Source organism: Orycteropus afer, unplaced genomic scaffold (genome assembly GCF_000298275.1).
Source record: "Orycteropus afer afer isolate SDZICR_OR568_19922 unplaced genomic scaffold, OryAfe1.0 scaffold00068, whole genome shotgun sequence".
NCBI classification, from domain to species: Eukaryota; Metazoa; Chordata; class Mammalia; order Tubulidentata; family Orycteropodidae; genus Orycteropus; species Orycteropus afer.
In genome coordinates this window covers 9,379,028-9,397,185 of record NW_006921655.1, presented here as the reverse complement: position 1 = coordinate 9,397,185, position 18,158 = coordinate 9,379,028, and the positions used below count along the sequence as shown (strand labels likewise).

The window sequence follows — 18,158 nt, the reverse complement described above, 5'->3', positions numbered from 1 at the left end:
TGGTCATCCTCTGTTTTTACATAATGTTGGTTTTCAAATAACGAACGTCTTGGTCTTTGGAACCCAACCACTTTGATAAGTGAGAAGTGGGTATACTTTCTACTGAGCAAAAGATGTTTTAAACTCAGATCAGTACTACTGGACAATACCAAAAACTAGCTATAATACTTTACTTTTCTTTCTAATTAAGGACTCATGTACTTTTTAATTATTAAAAAGACAAAATATTCTTAAGTGGTACTTTGCCTTTTATGGACTGGTCAGTTAGAGATACAGGTATCACACATATCTGGCCATAAATGTTTGTAGTATAAATAAATGGTAAAACTGAGAAGACAATGCATTAACCACTGTTAAGAACATAAAAAGATATGACATCTGCATATTCTGAAATGTAGCAAAATTTTAGTAAAGTTGTAACAGTTTTACTGGAATTATGTATATAAAATGATTCTAAAGTACCAATTTCTATTTTAAATAAATGTACTATAAGGAAGGTTGGGCAATCTACTTCCATAGTGATACCACCTCGGAAACCCAAGGAGGGGTCGCTATGAGTCAGGTCCGGCTTGATGGCACGTAACCAGTTATACATGTGCTATCTTTAAAATAGCTACAATTTCTTCGAATAATAATGTTGTTCAAAAGATATCTTGACATTTCTTTTGAAGCATGCCTTCAAAATGTGTCAGAATACACTTTCACATATACTCAATTGTGAGGATGACTGAAAAGTCATTGAAAATGTAATCTAGTGAAATAAGTGGGTGAACAAACTAGACAATATCATTTTGAATCAAAACTGTATCTATTTTTTGCACCATACCTTACCCAATTGGAACAATATTTTTATCCTGTATAATTTCTCAGTTGGATATAAAATAAAGGCTTATAATCAAGGAATGACAATGTTTTAAGAGTCATTAGCTGACTCCACAGGTGATTCAAAAGTCTCAAAAACAGGCTCTGAATTATAAAGCATGACCAAAGATTGCCTGTCATGAGAAAGTCACACTACATTGTTGTTGTTGTTGTTTTAAAAAACAACAAAAAAACTCACTGCTCATTAAGTTGATTCCGAATCACAGCAACCCCTACTGGGTTTCCAAGGTGTTAAATCTTTACGAAAGTAGATTGCCCCATCTTCCTTCCACGGAGCAGTTAGTGGGATTGAAATGCTCGCCTTCCGGTTAGCAGGCAAATGCCTTAGGCACTGAACCATCACAGCTCCTTCTTGTTGTTAGGTGCCATCACGTCTGTTCTGATGCATAGTGACGCCACGTACAATAGAACAAAATACAGCATGGTTGTGAACCATACTCAGAATCATTGCCAGCTTGAGCCCATCATCGCAACCATTGTGTCAATCCATTTCTTTGAATCTTCTCTTTTTTTGCTGACTCTCTACTTTACCCAGCATAATATCCTTCTCCAGGAACTAGATCTTCTGACATGACCAAAGTATGAGAGATGAAGTCTAGCTATTCTCACTTCCAAGAAGCATTTTAGGTAACTTGCTCTAAAACAAGATTTGTTCATTCTTTCAGCAGTCCATGGTACATTTAACATTTTTCACCAACACAACAACTCAAATGCATCAATTCTCCTATGGTCTTCTTCATTCATTGTCCAACTCTCACACACATATGAGGCTAATGAAAATACTATGGCTTGGGTCAGGTGCACCTTAGTGTTTAAAGTGACATCTTTGCTCTTAAATATTTTAAAGAGTTCTTTTACAGCAGATTTGCCCAGTGCAAGACGTTGTTTGATTTCTTGACTGCTACTTCCCTGGGCATTGATACAGATCCAAGTAAAATGAAATCCTTGACAATGTCAATTTTTTGATTTATCATGATGTTGCTTATTGATACAGTTCTGAAGATTTTTGTCTCATGTTGAGATGTAAACCATACTGAAAGCTATAGTCTTTGATCATTATCAGTGAATGCTTCAAGTCTTCTTCACTTTCAGCAAGTAAGGTTGTGTCATCTGCATGCTGCAGATTATTAATGTGTCTTCCTCCAAGCCTAATGCTGCACTGTTTTTCTTATCAACTAGCTTCTCGAATTCTTTGCTTAGCATATAGATTGAATAGGTATGGTGTTAGGATACAACCCTGATGTGCACCTTCCCTGACTTTAAGCCATTTAGTATTATCTTGTTCTATTCTAATGATGGCCTCTTGGTCTATGTGGCATAGTGCCTAAGGCATTTGACTGCTAACCAGAAGGCTGGCGGTTCAAACCCATCAGCCACTCCTCAGAAGGAAGATTGGGCTATCTACTTCCGTAGTGATACTGCCTCAGAAACCCAAGGAGGGGTCGCTATGAATTAGATCCAACCTGATGGCAGTGGGTTTGATTTTGGCTGGTTTTTGGTCTATCTATAAGATCCTCATGAGCACAATTAAATGTTCTGGAATTGCCACTCTTCACAATGATATCCATAATTTGTTATGATCCACATAGTTGAATGTCTTTGCATAGTCAATACAAAACAGGTAAACTCCCTTCTGGTGTCCTTCATCCAAGATCCATATGACATCAGCAATGATAGCCCTCATGCCAAATCTTCTGAATCCAGTTTGAAATTCTGACAGTTCCTTGTTAAGGTACTACTGCAACTGTTTCGAATTACTTTCAGCAATATTTTATTTGCATGTGATATTAATGATACTGTTCGGTAATTTCCACATTCTGTTGGATCACCTTTCTTTGAAATGGGCATAAATATCGATCTCTTCCAATCAGTTAGCCAGGTAGCTGTCTTCCAAATTACCTGGCATAAATGAGTTAGCACCCCCAACACTGCATTTGTTGAAACACCTCAATGGGTATCCATCAATTCCTGAAGTCTTGCTTTTCACTACTTCCCTCAGTGCAGCTTGTATTTCTTCCTTTAATACCATTGGTTCTTGATCAAATGCTACGTCCAGAAATGGCTGAATGTCAACCAATTCTTTTTCATTCAGTAACTCTCAGTATTCCCTCTATCTTCTTATGACGCTTCCTGCATCATTCAATATTTGGCCCATAGAATCCTTCAATATTGTAACTCAAGGCTTGAATTTTTTTTAGCTCCTTCAGCTTGCTATGAGTTGGAATTGACTCGATGGCAGCAAATATGGTTTGGTTTTTTGGTTAACCTCAAGGTTGTATTTGGGCTCTGAATTTTTTTCAGCTTCAACTTAAACTTGCATACTAGCAATTGGTGGTCTTTTCCAAAGTCAGCCTCAGCCTTGTTGTGACTGATTAAACTGAGCTTTTTCATCATCTCTTTCCACTGATGTAGTCTGTGCATCATTCCAAAATTCACTGCCATCAAGTTGATTCTGACTCCTAGTGAACCTCATTGGGTTTCCAAAGCTGTAAATCTTAACGGAAGCAGATGGCTTCACCTTTCTTCTGCTGAGCACCTAGTGGATTTGAACCACTGACCTTTCAGTTAGCAGCCAAATGCCTTAACCACTGCACCACCAGAGGTCCTCTGTGCATCACTAGGTTTCCCGTTTAAATTAAAAAAAAAAAAAAAGTCTTATTGCTTTATGGCCATATTCTGTACTGGGTGATATAAATATACTAACCAAACTCACTGCCATTGAGTCGATTCTGACTCATAACAACCCCCATTGGGTTTCTGAGGTCATAAATCTTTATGGAAGTAGATTGACCAGTCTTCCCTCTACAGACCCACCAACCACCAACCTTCTGGCTAGCAGTCAAATTTTTTAGGCACTACACCACTAGAGCTCCTTGATATCTATACTAGGGCATGGTTAAATTGAATAAAAATCCTAGTGTTAAACACTCAAACACTGACAAGTTTCTAGCTTTTAAAATTGAACTTGTGGCTACCAGAAAATTACCTTAACCTACAGAGAAGACTACATATTATCACATATTATCAATTCTTAACTAAGTTTCATGTTATTCCTGAGTCCTGTTTTTCTTTATCATACCTTCCCCAGAATAATACTCAGTTGGGACAATATTTTCATCCCATATAATTTTCTCAGTTGGATACAAAGGCATCTGGTTTAGCTGCTGAATCTGAGAAATTCGACGTTCATGACGAGATACCTAAAAGAAAGAAGACAAGGTCACACAGAAAGTGAGAAAATCTTTTTTCCAATAAAAATATTTTATGGGGAAATTCACCATAAAATATGGGATAAGAAGTATTATGTCTTTCACAGTTACTGAATACAGCATATAACAAAAGTTTGTTTTTTTTCCTTTCCTCATTTTCTCTGTAAATCAAAGATGAAAGAGTAAAAAGTATGATGGGCTTTGGGATCAGAAAGAATTGAGTTCAAACCTCAGGTCCTCTACTTATAAGCTATGTGAAACCTGGATACATTACTTTGACCTCCCTTTCAGTAAAACATATAAAATGACATTCACCTCTCAGGTTTCTTGTGAAAATGAAATACAATACTATAAAATAGTGTCAAAAAGCCTGGCACTTGACATGAGCTTAAAACCCTAAGTTCTGGGTTATAGTTTTTGTTCTTTCACTAACTAGCTATAAAATTTAGGCCTCAGTCTTCTACTTGGTAAAATGAGAGAGTGGACCTTGATGATTTCTATGTACTCTTCCACTGTTAATATTATAATAATCTATCTCTATCTCAAATACAAAAATAAGTTTTATACCTAATTAATTAATCCTAAAATAATCATATATTTGGAAAAATGTGTCATACTCTCTTTAGTAAAGACAATATTTTTTTTAGGAAGGAAGATATTGTGATTTCTTAGTATGTGTATTTCAAATTTTTAATCACAATTTGGGTATGAGAAGAATCCAAAGCCCTGAGGAAATCCTTGAAAAGATACGAAATGAATGGATAATGTTGTAGCACTACAGGTTTTTAAAATCATTTTCCTATAGTACAATTAAGGATGAAATTTTAGTTACAAGATCTTAAAAGACACAAGATCAGCTTTATACTCAACCTTATTTTCCATTAGAAAGAGTTCCGGAAAAATCCTCATTTCTTTCCATGGTAAGAATTTGTTATTAATCTCAAACTTATGAGAGAAACTTAGAATATTTTACATTGTCAGAGAATACTACAAGGAATTTTCAGAAAGCACTTGTACTCAGACACAATGAAAAATGATTTGCAGTAAGACAGGCAGAGACGATGACCTAAGATATACACTTCATGCAAGTAACTATTTTGATAGAAAAGTATTTTCCTACTTGAATTAATTTTCAAACCCTTCCCAAGGATTTCTCTCCAAATGGTAGTTAAACACCTGTTAGTAGGCTTAAAACACCTGCTACAAATAGTTTCCTGTTACTTCCCCCAAAATTACCATATCATCTTTTTTCCTACAGTAAAAGAGTGTATTTTACACCATTATAAGTATTAGCTTGAAAAACAAGTCACAAAACAGTGTGTCTTGTATGATTCCATATAGGTAAGAAAAATGTATATACACATTCACACAGTAAATGTTCTTTATGGGCACAAAAAAATTCTGAAACACATGGAAAGTTAATCAACCTTACAGCAGTCAGGAAACAAAAAAATTAAACCAAGGTGTCTTTCATTTTACTCACAGATAAGTAAAAAATGGGAAGAATGATAACATTCAATGCTTGTAGGAGCTTAGAGAGGCATACATAAATATAATGTTGGTAGGAATACACACTTTCCGGGGGGTAATTTTTCAGTAACTTATGTATTATAAATGAGGAACTCTTGTGGTATAGTGGATAAGGCATTTGGTTGCATGCTAATCAGAAGGTCAGCGGTTTAAATCCACCAGCTCCTCCACAGGAGGAAGATGAGGCAATCTGCTTTTGTAAAGATTTACAGCCTCCAAAACTCAGTGGAGGTTGCAGTGAGTTGGAATCGACTTGATGGCAGTGGGTTTGGTCTTTTATATATTATAAATAAGCACATATTTCAACAAAATAATTCTAATTCTAGATATCTCTCCTAAATACCCACATAAATGCACAAAAAGGCATGCACAAGGACTACATCATTATTTATAAGAGAAAAAATTGCGAACAACCTTAATACTCATCAGTGAGGCTATGGTTCAACACTCATTCACTTTATGGGCTATTATACTTAGATTTAAAATAAGGTATATTTATACTACATAACAACAACAACATACTACTCAAGACTGGGCAATCTACTTCTATAGTGATACCACCTCAGAACCCAAGGAGGTGTCGCTATGAGTCGGATCCAACTCGACCGCAGTGGGTATATTACTCAAGGAGCTTTGGGGATGCAGTGGCTGAGGCATTCGACTACTAACCAAAAGGTCAGCAGTTTGAACCCATCAGTTGTTGCACGAGAGAAAGATGAGGCAGTCTGCTTCCAAAAAGATTTACAGCCTTGGAAACCCTATGGGCTGCTATGAGTTGGAATCGACTCCATGGCAGTGGGTTCTTTTTGGTTACACTACAAGAAGTCCGGGAGCTCTGGTAGCATAGTGCCTAAGGAACTTGACTGCTAACCAGGAGGCTGGCAGTTCAAACCCACCAGTAACTCCTTGGAAGGTTGGGCAATCTACTTCCATAGTGAACTGCCTTGGAAACCCAAGGAGGGGTCGCTATGAGTTGGGTCCGACTCAACGGCACATAACAACAACAACAAGTAGTCTCTGGGTGGTGCAATGGTTAAGTGCTTTACTATTAACCAAAAGGATGGTGGTTCAAACCCACTCAGAGACACCGTGGAAGTAGGCCTGGCGATCTGCTTCTGAAAGATCACAGCCTTGAAAAGCTCATGGAAGACAATTCTACCCTGTATACCTGGGATTGCTATGAGTCACAATCAACTCAGTGGCAACTAACAACATCATACTACTTAAATGATCTGAACCCAAAAATATAATATTACATGGGGAAAAAGGGTAAGCTGAAAAATAAAGTATGATCCAATTTATGTTTATCAAGTACACACAAAACTGAATTCCCTATATTGAGTATTTACATGTAAATGCATATAAAAAAGTTCCAGAACGATGTGAATTTTGGCTTATACCTTTCCATGTTGTTATTTTAAAGAAAGATAAAAGTCTTAACTGTAGGGCATACAACTGGAGTCAGAAAGATGAAAATTCCACTTTTTAACCTCAGATGCTTCAGTAATAGGCTTATTTATAAAATGATATATTACTTTAATTAGAAAACTAATACCAAAAAATTATTAGTTTGGGAGTTAAAGCCCTTTATCTCCTAAAATGATTGGGAAATCCCTTACATTTCTTAAATTACTAAGTCAGTAATAACCTCTATTTCTAAACATCCCTGAGATTTTCTAATGATACAGGTATGGCTTAATATTCAAGGCACTGTATTTAAGTGATCACTTTTAAAATAAACACTTATACATATGAATGTATATGTATTGTGAGAGAGTGTGTGTGTGTGGCTGCCTTTAAGGCAGAAATGCTATCAGCTATGTATGTGTCCTCAATGCCCCAATCCAGCACCTGACACAGAAGCTGCTAAAAAATATGTGCTAATAGAATGAATTAGTGCCATTAAGAAGTTTTAGACGTGAGAGACTTAATAAATTCAAGAGATGAGAAAAGAAATCTGACAACATTAAATGATGCTGTAATTCCAAAAAAGGTAAGAATTCTCTAATCTTTAGTCCAGAGGAAAACTGTACCAGACCTACATCTTAGACAACAAGAAGGGAAAGAGCACATGCAAAATTCAAGAACAATAATATTTACCAGCAATTCTAGAAGAAATTCTTTATCAAAAGTTGTGTCTTCATTTTTAGGAAGGGTTGGCAACAAGCAGAGGTATGAAGCCACCTGGTGGAGTGTATTTGAACTGCAGAATAAAGAATATTCAGGTCAAAATATTTTTTTCTTAATAATTTACTTTACTTTGGAAACATGTAATTCTATTGACAGCTTAAGTTTTACCTTGAAAATGTAATTCTACAACATTGCAGAAAATACAACTGACGGACAAATTATGATTATTTACACTTGGATAAATAAAAATGTTCTCAAAAATGAAGTAAGCCTGTCACTTGAAGGGGAAAACAAAATTATGAGCGTGGTAGTTAAGGTTGTACGTCAGTTTGGCTGGGTCTGGTTGAGTGGTTGGGCAGCTTGTAGTAGTTATTCCCCTTGATGAGACTGGCATTAAACTCCACGGTGGGATCTCTTACATTCATTCAGCTGAGTAGCTGCTTTAGGGATGTGGTCTGCTACCAGTATGTAAGCAGCAGCTTTGGGAATGATCTCTAGCTTATGGCACGCTTGAACCCTGCATGTAGGTGAGTTGTTGTTCAGCAGCTGCCATGCTCTGCTGATCTTGGGACTTCCAACGGACTTGAACCAATGACCTACTGTGTTGTTTGGTACATTGGGACTGTGCCTTTTCATTTGTCAACCTTGGGTTTGTCAGCCTCAGCAGCCAGCAGCTGTCTGAGTGAAGAAAAGCCTCCAGCTTCAGTTGGCTGGGAGCAGGAGGCAGAGCTGAAGCCCAAGGTTTAGGGCCTCACCTAGCGCCTAGAGCATGGCACTTACAACTCATACTTAAAGCCTCCAAACTGTAAGAGAATAAACTCCTGTTTGTTAAAGCTGTCCCATTTGTAGTATTTTCTGTTAGAGCAGCACAGAGGTAACCAAAACAGAGTATTCATTGCTAATGGTAAAATCTGAACTTCCAAGTGAAAAATCTACTTAAGCAGAGTTTCACCATGCCTCTAAAATTCTCTATTATAATCAACCCTTCTGCCCATCCTTGCCCATGGCTCCTATAATTTAGCTGTTTCCAGAAAGTCAAATAAATGGAATCATACATTATAGAGCCTTTTGACATTCACTGTCTTCTTCCACATAACATAATGCATTCACCCATGTTGTTGAATGCATCTGCAGTTGGTTCCTTTTTATTTGAGTATGATTCCATTATAAGGATGTGTTGTTGTTATTTGCCGTCGAGTCGGCCCCGACTCATAGCGACCCCTCCTTGGGTTTCCGAGGCAGTATCACTACGGAAGTAGGATTGCCCAACGATATTATCAGTTTATTCAATCAGAAGTTAAATTATGTGCTGTTTCCCATTTCTGACAATTATGAATAAAGTCATTACATACGTTTTTATAGATTTTTGAGTGAACATTACTTTTCATTTCTCTTAAGTATATCTGTGAATTGGAATTTTGGGTTGTATAAAGTGCAATTACCAAATTCCAAAGTGGTTATACCCATTTTGAATTCCCACTAGTAACGTATGAGTTCCAGTTGTCCATACCCTTGTCAAGAGTCAATACTGTCCTTGCTTTTTTTAAAAAAACAAATGAACAATTCTAATAGGTATGTAGTGGCATCTGATTGTGGCTTTATTTTGTATTTTCCTCATCATTAATTAAGTCAAGCATTTTTTCATGATATTATTAGTATACCTATCTTCTTTGGTGATGTGTCTACACAAATATTTTGACTTTTTTTTAAATCGCTTGTTTACTTCTTATTAAGTTCTGAGACTTCTGGATACCAGTCCATTATCAGATATGTATTTTGCAAATATTCTCTCCTAGTTTGTTACTTGTCTTTTCATTCTAACAACTCTTTCAAAGGACAGAAGGTTTTGATTTTTGATAAAGTCCAATTTATCCATTTTTTTCTTTTATGGATTGTAGTTTGATGACTGAAGAAATTTTTATACAGCCTGAGATCACAAAGATCTTCTATAGTTCCCTCTAGAAGTTTTTGCTTTGACATTTAGTTCTATGATGCATTTTGGGTTAATTTTTGTGTAATATTCACGATATGAATCAAGGCTCATAATTTGTATAAGGATGTCCAATTGTTCTAGCACCAACGTTACAAAGACTATCCTTTTTCAGTGAGTGGCCTTGGCACCTTAGCTGAAAATCAATTAACCATATATGTATGGTGTACTTCAGTATCTCCATTCTTTTTCATTGATCAATGTGCTTGCTTATCTTTTTTGTTAATACATTTCTTATCCTGTAGCTTTACACTAAGCCTTGAAATCAGGTAATACAAATCCCCCAATTCTGTTCTTTTTCAAAATGTTTTGGCTATTCTTGCTCATCTGCTTTCCCACATAAATTTTAAAACAAGCTAGATAAGTTAGATTCTGTAAAACATCCTACTAGGATTTTGATTGAGATTGCATTATATATCTATAGATTAATTTGGGAAAAATTCACAACTTAACATTATCTCATCCATGAGCATGGGCCATTTTTAAAATTAATTCATTTCAATTGTACACAGTTCTTGGACATGGTTTCAGATTGCATATTGAAACTAACTTTCAAGAAACTACTACTTGTTGAGTTCTGGTAGAATATCAAAGAATATCCCCCACAAGTTAACATGCTGCTTCTCTTTTCCAAACCCATATCTGTGTAAAGATGAATTTTCTTCATACAAAACAACATCTAGCAAAAAACTGAATCCAAAAGCAGATTCACAAATCCAGCTATCTTTAATTAAGCTAGAAATAGATTTCTAACATAAAACAAAGTCACTCTTCTCACTAATTTTTTTTTCATTGTAGAAAATATTTTTTTTTCCTTAACAATATCCGTAGTGATACCACCTACTCAGAAACCCAAGGATGGGTTGCTCTGAGTCGGGTCTGACTTGACAACGAGTTTGATTTTTGGTTTGGTTTACTGATATTTTAGAATGTATTAATAAATACTTTAAATTGTTTTAAGTTTTAATCTTTAATTTACTAAATACAACAGATAAAACCCACACAGAAGGAAGATTCCGCAACCTACTTCCACAGACATACCATCTTGGAAACCTGAGGAGGGGTGGCTATGAGTCTAATCAACTCAACAGCAGTGAGTTTGGTATTTTTTAATATAATCCACATAAACAAAAGTTCTTTGGGATCCTCAATAATTTTTAAGAATGTAAAGCAACTATAAGAGCAAAGACACATTCTCTGGATAGAATATGAAACTAAATTAAATTTTTTAAAAAAGAAAACCTATTATACTGTTTTAAAAATATGACTATTTTTATAACCTTATGGTATAATCTTCTATATAACCTCAAAAAGCCCAAACCAAACCCAATACCACCAAGTGAATTCCAACTTACAGTGACCATATAAGACAAAATAGAATGGCCCCACAGGGTTTCCAAGGCTGTAAATTTTTACAGAAACAGAATGCCACATCTTTCTCCTGAGGAGCGACTGGTCAGTTTGCACTGCAGACCTTTGGGTTGGCAGCCGAGTGCTTTAATCACTGCACCACCAACGCTCATCCTTCTATATAAGGCACTTGTTATCATCATAAAAAAGAATACTGCGGATTCTGACTAAATAAAAATCTACATTATCTATAAGAACAAAAGATATAATATACAAAATTATCAAGTGAGAAATGAAGAGAAAACATGTGCAACACACACTAAGCAAAGGATTAGCATCCAGAATACAGAATGACTCATCAAAAAATCTGTTAAGAAGATAAACATGGAACGCAAAAAAGTAAGGGATATTAACAAGAAATTCACAGAAATGCAAATGACTGAAATGACCACATCTGTTCAATTTCCCAAATAAAATCAGAGATTGCAAAGTAAAACAAGGTTATTTTTGTTTATATTGTTGGATTGGCAAACAGTAAAGACTAACTTACCTAGTGTTAGTAGGTAGAGAAATAAAGCCTCATACACTATTGATGTAAGTGTAAATTAGTACTGGCTTCTCTGAAGGGCATCAAAACCAAAACATTTTACATAAAAATAAAAAGGATACTGGTTGCAAATTGTTTGTAACAGCAAAATCCTTAAAAGCTAAAGATCCATCGATAGGGAGAATGATTTAAAAACGGTATGGGAGACCCACTCAATGGAATTCCATACAGCTATTGAAAAGAATGAAGTAAATCTATGTGCTATTATAAGAATTATTAAGTCTTCATAACAAAGTGAACAACCAAATCACCCGGTTTCATTTTAAATGGCCAATGAATTAAATTTTCTCCTATCAGACAAGAACAATGAGGAGATAATAGAGTATGATGGTTAACATTTGAGGCTCAGAAACCAGACATCTTAGCTTCAAAGCCTGTCTCTGCCATTTACTTGCTGTTTAACCTATGCAAATTACTTAACTATTCTATGCCTCAGTTTCTTTATATGTAAAATGGTACCTACTCCTCACAGGAATGTTTTGAGCATTAAATTATTTACATACTTAGCAGAATGCCTATCACATACTAAATACATGTTTATTGTTACTGTTTCTCAAAAAGTATATTAACAGATAGCTATATGCCAGAGAATATTACTGATTTTATAAATTATAAACATGCAAAAATTTTCTTAAGTCATACCTCTAATATCACATGTAATAAACATCAATTGGTTTCTGTTGTATTTTGTTTATTATGATAGGATTCCAATTTTATATACTATTTTAAGAAAAATTTTAAAGAAAACTCAGTTATAAAAAATATAAATTTTACAAAACAAAAAGAAAGATCAATAATTACACTCAAGTGACTCAAAGATGTCAAACTGCTAGAGAAAAGCTCTAACTCTAGACATCAATAGGGTGGTGCAACAACCCTATCAGAGTAGTGCCATTAATTATAAGTGATTACAAGCAACAAAGAAAATTAAATTTAAGGAATATGACACTAAAAGAGAACAAAGAGTATTTCTTTCAAGTTCTCTTACCTAAGAGGTCCAAAACACTTGACCAAGGATTCCCGAGTATCTACTTCTGCCACATTTGAGAGGGCAAAATCATAGAGTTCAGGAAAATGTGCAAAAGCAGCTCTCTAGAACAATACAAAAGAAATCACAATAATTAATATCTACATATAAGTGCTACCATCTACAATGTATATACTACACAAAGGAAATCATTTTTTTTTTAAATATCAACTCTTTCTTTTCTTACATGCTTCTCATATGTGACAGTGGCCTTTATTTAGCCACATGAATCCATTATAATCGGGAAAAAACAGAAGTATTCCAGAAGAGATGCAAAACAAAGAGTCAATGTTCAGTTTTAATCTCCAAAACTGGATTTTGAACATTCAAGAGAACAGTCATGGAGGTCACAATTATTGACAAGACAGAGGAAAAGAATATTAAACAAACAATAACCCCAAAACCAAAATTGTAGTGACTGGGATCTTAAAAGCTTGCAAGCAGCCATCTAGACGCAATGATTGATCTCTCCTCATCCAGAGCAAAGAAGAAGGAAGAAAACCAAAGACGAATGGAAACAACTAGTCCAAGGGACTGGTATACCATCCGATTCTCAGATGAGACCAGAATAACTAGATGGTGCCTGGCTACCAATGTCAACCACTTGGAGGAGATTCTACGTAAAAGATCCTGAATAGAGAGGGAGAACAATGTAGAACAAAACTCAAAATCATAAAAAAAAAAAAAAAGGACCAGGTTTGCTGGTCTGATAGAGTCTGGTGAAACCCCTGAGACTATGGCCCCTAGCTGCCCTTCAGGTCTGGAATTTGAACCCACTCCTGTGGCTTCCTGCCAAACAAAAGATAAGCATATGAGCTAAAAATTTACATTAGATAGATACACTCCTTGGAGAGAGCAGTCATAGGAGAATAGAAAGGCTGTGTATGCAAAGGGAGATACCTCAGGGGGCAGGGGTGCATGGGAGGGAAGGGCACAAGGAAGCATTAACTATGGCAAGGAAGGGGGAAGAGAGCTATTGCATTGTGGGAAATTGCAGTCAATGTCTTGAAACGAAATATGGAAAATGAATTTGCTTTCACTCAAATCACAATAAAAATATAAAAGAAAGAAAGAAAACTGGCCTAATGAGATTAAGAGAAAATCCCAAAGAAAATACAGTTGAAGAGACTGTTTAAGAGGTAAAACCAAAAACATCGTATGATTGTACCATATCTTTGTCTATAACTCTGTGAACAGGGACAAGATAGGTTAACACCTTTAACTAATAAAGAGTAAGCTCTAAGGAAATAGAGATAATGTGACCAGGGTTATTTCATAAAGCTGTCTGAGATAACATCTCTGATTTTTTTCTTATGTTCATGTGGCACAAAAAAGATCCAGAAGTCTTTCATTGTCCTATGGCAGATGACACAGAAGGTAACCAAGGTATGTGTGAGCCTTCTTTGGAATGAGTACTTGCTGCCATCATAATTCCAATTCATGGGATTACTACAACAAAGACAAAATGCCCTGGCAACCCAAGTCTGAGATTAGGCTGTTCAAGCAAGGGAATGAATGGGAGGCAGACCTCGGCCTGACAACATCAGCAAGAACAAGGTTGGGTCCTCACCAGCAGGGGAGACAGCCAAACTGCTTGGGAGCAATCATCAGGCCTTGTCTGTGCCAAGAGAATAAACCACATGTCACATCAGCTGTGGTCACTTCAAGAGCAGAGGCAAAAAGACAAAAAAATACGAATTCTCAGAGAATAGCAAGGAGAACCTTCTGAGTTGGGGCAGTATATACATCACTCCTCTTTCAAAACCATGAGACTATATTAGGGTCTGCATGTACCAGATGCCACTTTGAGAAAGAAGGGGGAAAGCACAGACTCCTTGAGAAAGTGAAATTGATTATGAAAAAGAGTTTAAACTTAAGTTTGACTAAGTCTGTACCCCAAAGACTCTTATCAATGGAAAGAACTGGATTACTTTAAATTGCCAAATAAAAGCTTCTTTCTGCCGTCAAAACAAATGGAGTTTAAGAGCAAGTAGAGATCAATAATAGAAACCAAAGGTACTTTTTTGGCGTATTTGAACTGTAAGATAAACTGTGTTCATCTTACAATGTGCAAAATATTTAACATAAGTTGAAATAATCCTTAATAAAATAAAATTGGCTGAAGAGCCAATATTTAAGTATACCAAACTGAACCAGTAACTAATATTCCTGAAAATCAAATATCAATATATTGATTCTTAGGATTGAGAGAGACTATGAAAGAAAGTCAATTATTTTTTCACAAATTCATTAGAACTGACAACAATAAAATTCTCAAGATGAAAATATTATTAAATCATACCTTCTTCTATCTGTATTACACAATATCTAAATTACACTCTGACCCAAGCTTTTGGAGCACAAGCAAAGGCTCTAATGCATTTCAGTTACCTGTAGAGAAGTGATTCTATCATAGTGAATTGTTGTCATCTCATTCTCTGTCAGAGCATTTCCTGTCTGGTCATTAATTTCAAAGCCAGTGTAGAACTTAAGCATGTCCAAAAGCTAAAAGGAACATTTAAATTAATAAATTGTAAGAATATAAGAATAAGAAAGCATGAACAAGTATTACTGAATATAAATAATAAATAAACAAATCCATATAGCTTCTCAAAAGTGCTGAAAAACTTCTGGGATGTAAACATTGCAACCAACATCTCAAAATACATCCAAAACATGTTTTATTTAGGTGAAAACAAAGCATGTGCCTTAAAAATAAACTGAAATCCCAGCGTTTGGACATTATGGATCACATCAAAGGAAGCTAGGCATTTTAATGGGGGAAAAAAGATCATCTATTTAAGGGGTCACTATGAGTCGGGGCCGACTCGATGGCACATAACAACAACAACAAAACAAATTTCTATCACTATAAATTAATAAAACTGTACCACTAGAGGGAACCCTTAAAGTCATTTACTATGGAAAGAATTTTCTTAATGAAGGTTTTAGAATTCATAATAGAAGAAATCATTTATTATATTCCACACTTGTGGAATATAAACAACTTCAGTTCAAAATATGTGAAGATATGGGATGACATACCCCGTATCATAATTTAGGCCAATAATAAAACCACATACTAATTAAAAAAATGTTATGTTTTATAATTACTAAAGGTCACCTTTACAAGAATACATAACTTTGTATATTAAGACTTGATTTAAAGTGACTAATTAAGAATTGACGTCATTCAATTCAATGCTTAGAAAGACTTAACTTTGTATTGTGGCTTGGTACTTCCAGGTGCATGGCAAAGAAAAGATCAACTTAAAAATAAAACACTGTCCAGATATATCAATGCTCACCTGGGAAAAAAGATGACCATCCTCTTCCCTATGAACAAGATTGGAAAGGTAACAGTGTACCAAAAGGTGGGAGTCATCTAGGATGGTATTAAACCAGCGCCTTGTGGGAAGTAGGGCCTAGGAAAATAAACACCACAGCACTAAGTCAGAATGTAATCTCTGCAGCCAAATGGGAAGTCCACTGATAATTGAACAGTAGTGTTAACCACATAAAAGTACCTGCTAACCTTCCAAAAGGAGGAGCTCTGGTGGTGTAATGCCTAAGGCATTTGACTGCTAACCAGAAGGCTGGAGGTTCAAACCCACCAGCCACTGCTTGGAAAGACTGGGCAATCTACTTCTGTAGACATACCACCTCAGAAACCCAAGAAGGGGTCATTATGAGTTGGATCCAACTCAACGGCAGTGAGTTTGGTTTGGTTTATAACCTTCCAAAAGATAACTAAGCACAAAGCAAGGGGTCTGATTAATGCTGTAAACCCAACAATATTTCCAGTTTTAAAAACAGTAATGAAGATAACAGAACATTTAAGATAAAACAAAAAATAAAATCCAGCACTGGAAAGGACATCTCAGCCAGTAGCTTTTAAATAAAATCCTGCATGAAATCCCAATATGTATAGTGTGTAGATTTTAAAGGGGAGCTATTTGGGGAGAAAAGTGAATGGAGGCCTATTAAGTGGAGGCATTTTCTTTCTCCCTTTCCTTCCCCACCATGACAGTCAACAAGGAAATGCTGAGAAATTCTGAGATTACAGTCTCAGAACTGCAGTTTAAAAAACATTAGTCAACTCTGGGAGTTCCAGTAAGATGGCGAATAGGCAGAGAGACTGCACAGACCCTCTTCAACAAAGAAAAGAGGAACCAATTAACAGAGACACAGAAGATAATCCTGGACTCCTGAGCTTTGAAGGATACAGAAGTGAATTTAACCTCAACTAGTAGAAGAACCTGCATGAAAACACCGAAAAAGGAGACATACGGAGCTGGGGTCTGCCAGTGATCCTGATGGCACAGATAGCTTGGATATTGCCGAGTGGTGTTAGGACCTAAGAATTAAACTAAAAATCAGCCCTGCCAGGCAGGGGCTGCACGAAGGACTGCACTGGTGGCTGGTGAATAAAAGGGGAATCAGCAAAGAGGGAGGCAGGCTGAGATGTGGACATTTGACTGTCCAGAGGGTGCAGCCATTTTGAATGTTTACAAGCAGTTCAACCATTTTGGATATTTAAACCCACAGCGTTCTCCCAGATACCAAGGACTTAAGAATAGGCTCCACTTGCCAGGAATGACAAGCACATTCTGGACATGAATAATTGGAAAGCAATATTCTCCTTGTTACTCTTATACCCCACACCCTCTTGGTGAACAAGTGTAGCCATCCTTCACTCCCACCCACCTTCTGGGCCTGCAGGAATTCCATCCCAGTCTGTGTGCTCAGATGCAGCCTGGGTGCCCAGGCCCGCCCAGATTTTTTCCTCCTTTTTTAAGTTTCTTTTTGCCTGTTTTAAAATTATTATTATTATTCTTTATTCATCCCTTCCCAGGTTATAGCTTTCAGTTTTTTCCTCTCTTCCCTGTTCCTGGTTCCCATTTTTCTCTTTCCTGTGGTTAACCCCATTCCTTGTTTTTCTTTTTGCATTTTTCCCATTTTCTTCATTGTTCTCCAACTCTAACTGTTTTCTCTTACATCCTGTCCCCAGATATTGCAGGGCTTTTTTGTTTTTTTTTTTTCCTTTTTTGATGATTATTCCTGTGTGTTTACGTGTCCACTTGCTTTTACTTTTTTTGATGGTTTTTCAATTGTTGTTTTTCTCTGAGTGGGAGACAGCAACCATGCCCATACAACACAACTACACCCATACCTCCTGCAGCTTCACTTACTGAATAAGACCCACCACTTCCTTCTCTACCAATAGGCCAACAATAAACAACCATCAAGAGGAGCCTTACTCCCCTTAGCTGCTCTTCAAAAACAGTTAAGAGATCTAAATACAACAATGTCATAATGTCTTGGAGACAAAAGACCATCACTGTCCACACAAAGAAGCAAGATAAAGTGGTAGAGACAAAGGAGCAGGATAAAGTCCCAGAACACATCCCTGAGGAAGAAGCAGCATTGGAA

At 36.2% G+C, this 18,158-nt stretch overlaps 1 protein-coding gene across 1 annotated transcript in view; it reads right to left on the bottom strand.

Annotated features, from left to right (window-relative positions):
- AQR (aquarius intron-binding spliceosomal factor) overlaps nt 1–18,158 on the bottom strand; it is a 199,198-nt gene that overhangs the window by 106,116 nt on the left and 74,924 nt on the right. Inside the window, exons 11-15 of the mRNA XM_007940518.1 lie at nt 16,034–16,150; nt 15,117–15,230; nt 12,687–12,790; nt 7,722–7,824; nt 3,962–4,082 (exon numbers count right to left, since the gene is read on the bottom strand). Of these exons, the coding sequence (XP_007938709.1) occupies nt 3,962–4,082; nt 7,722–7,824; nt 12,687–12,790; nt 15,117–15,230; nt 16,034–16,150 (559 nt within the window). The remainder of the gene's footprint in view (nt 1–3,961; nt 4,083–7,721; nt 7,825–12,686; nt 12,791–15,116; nt 15,231–16,033; nt 16,151–18,158) is intronic.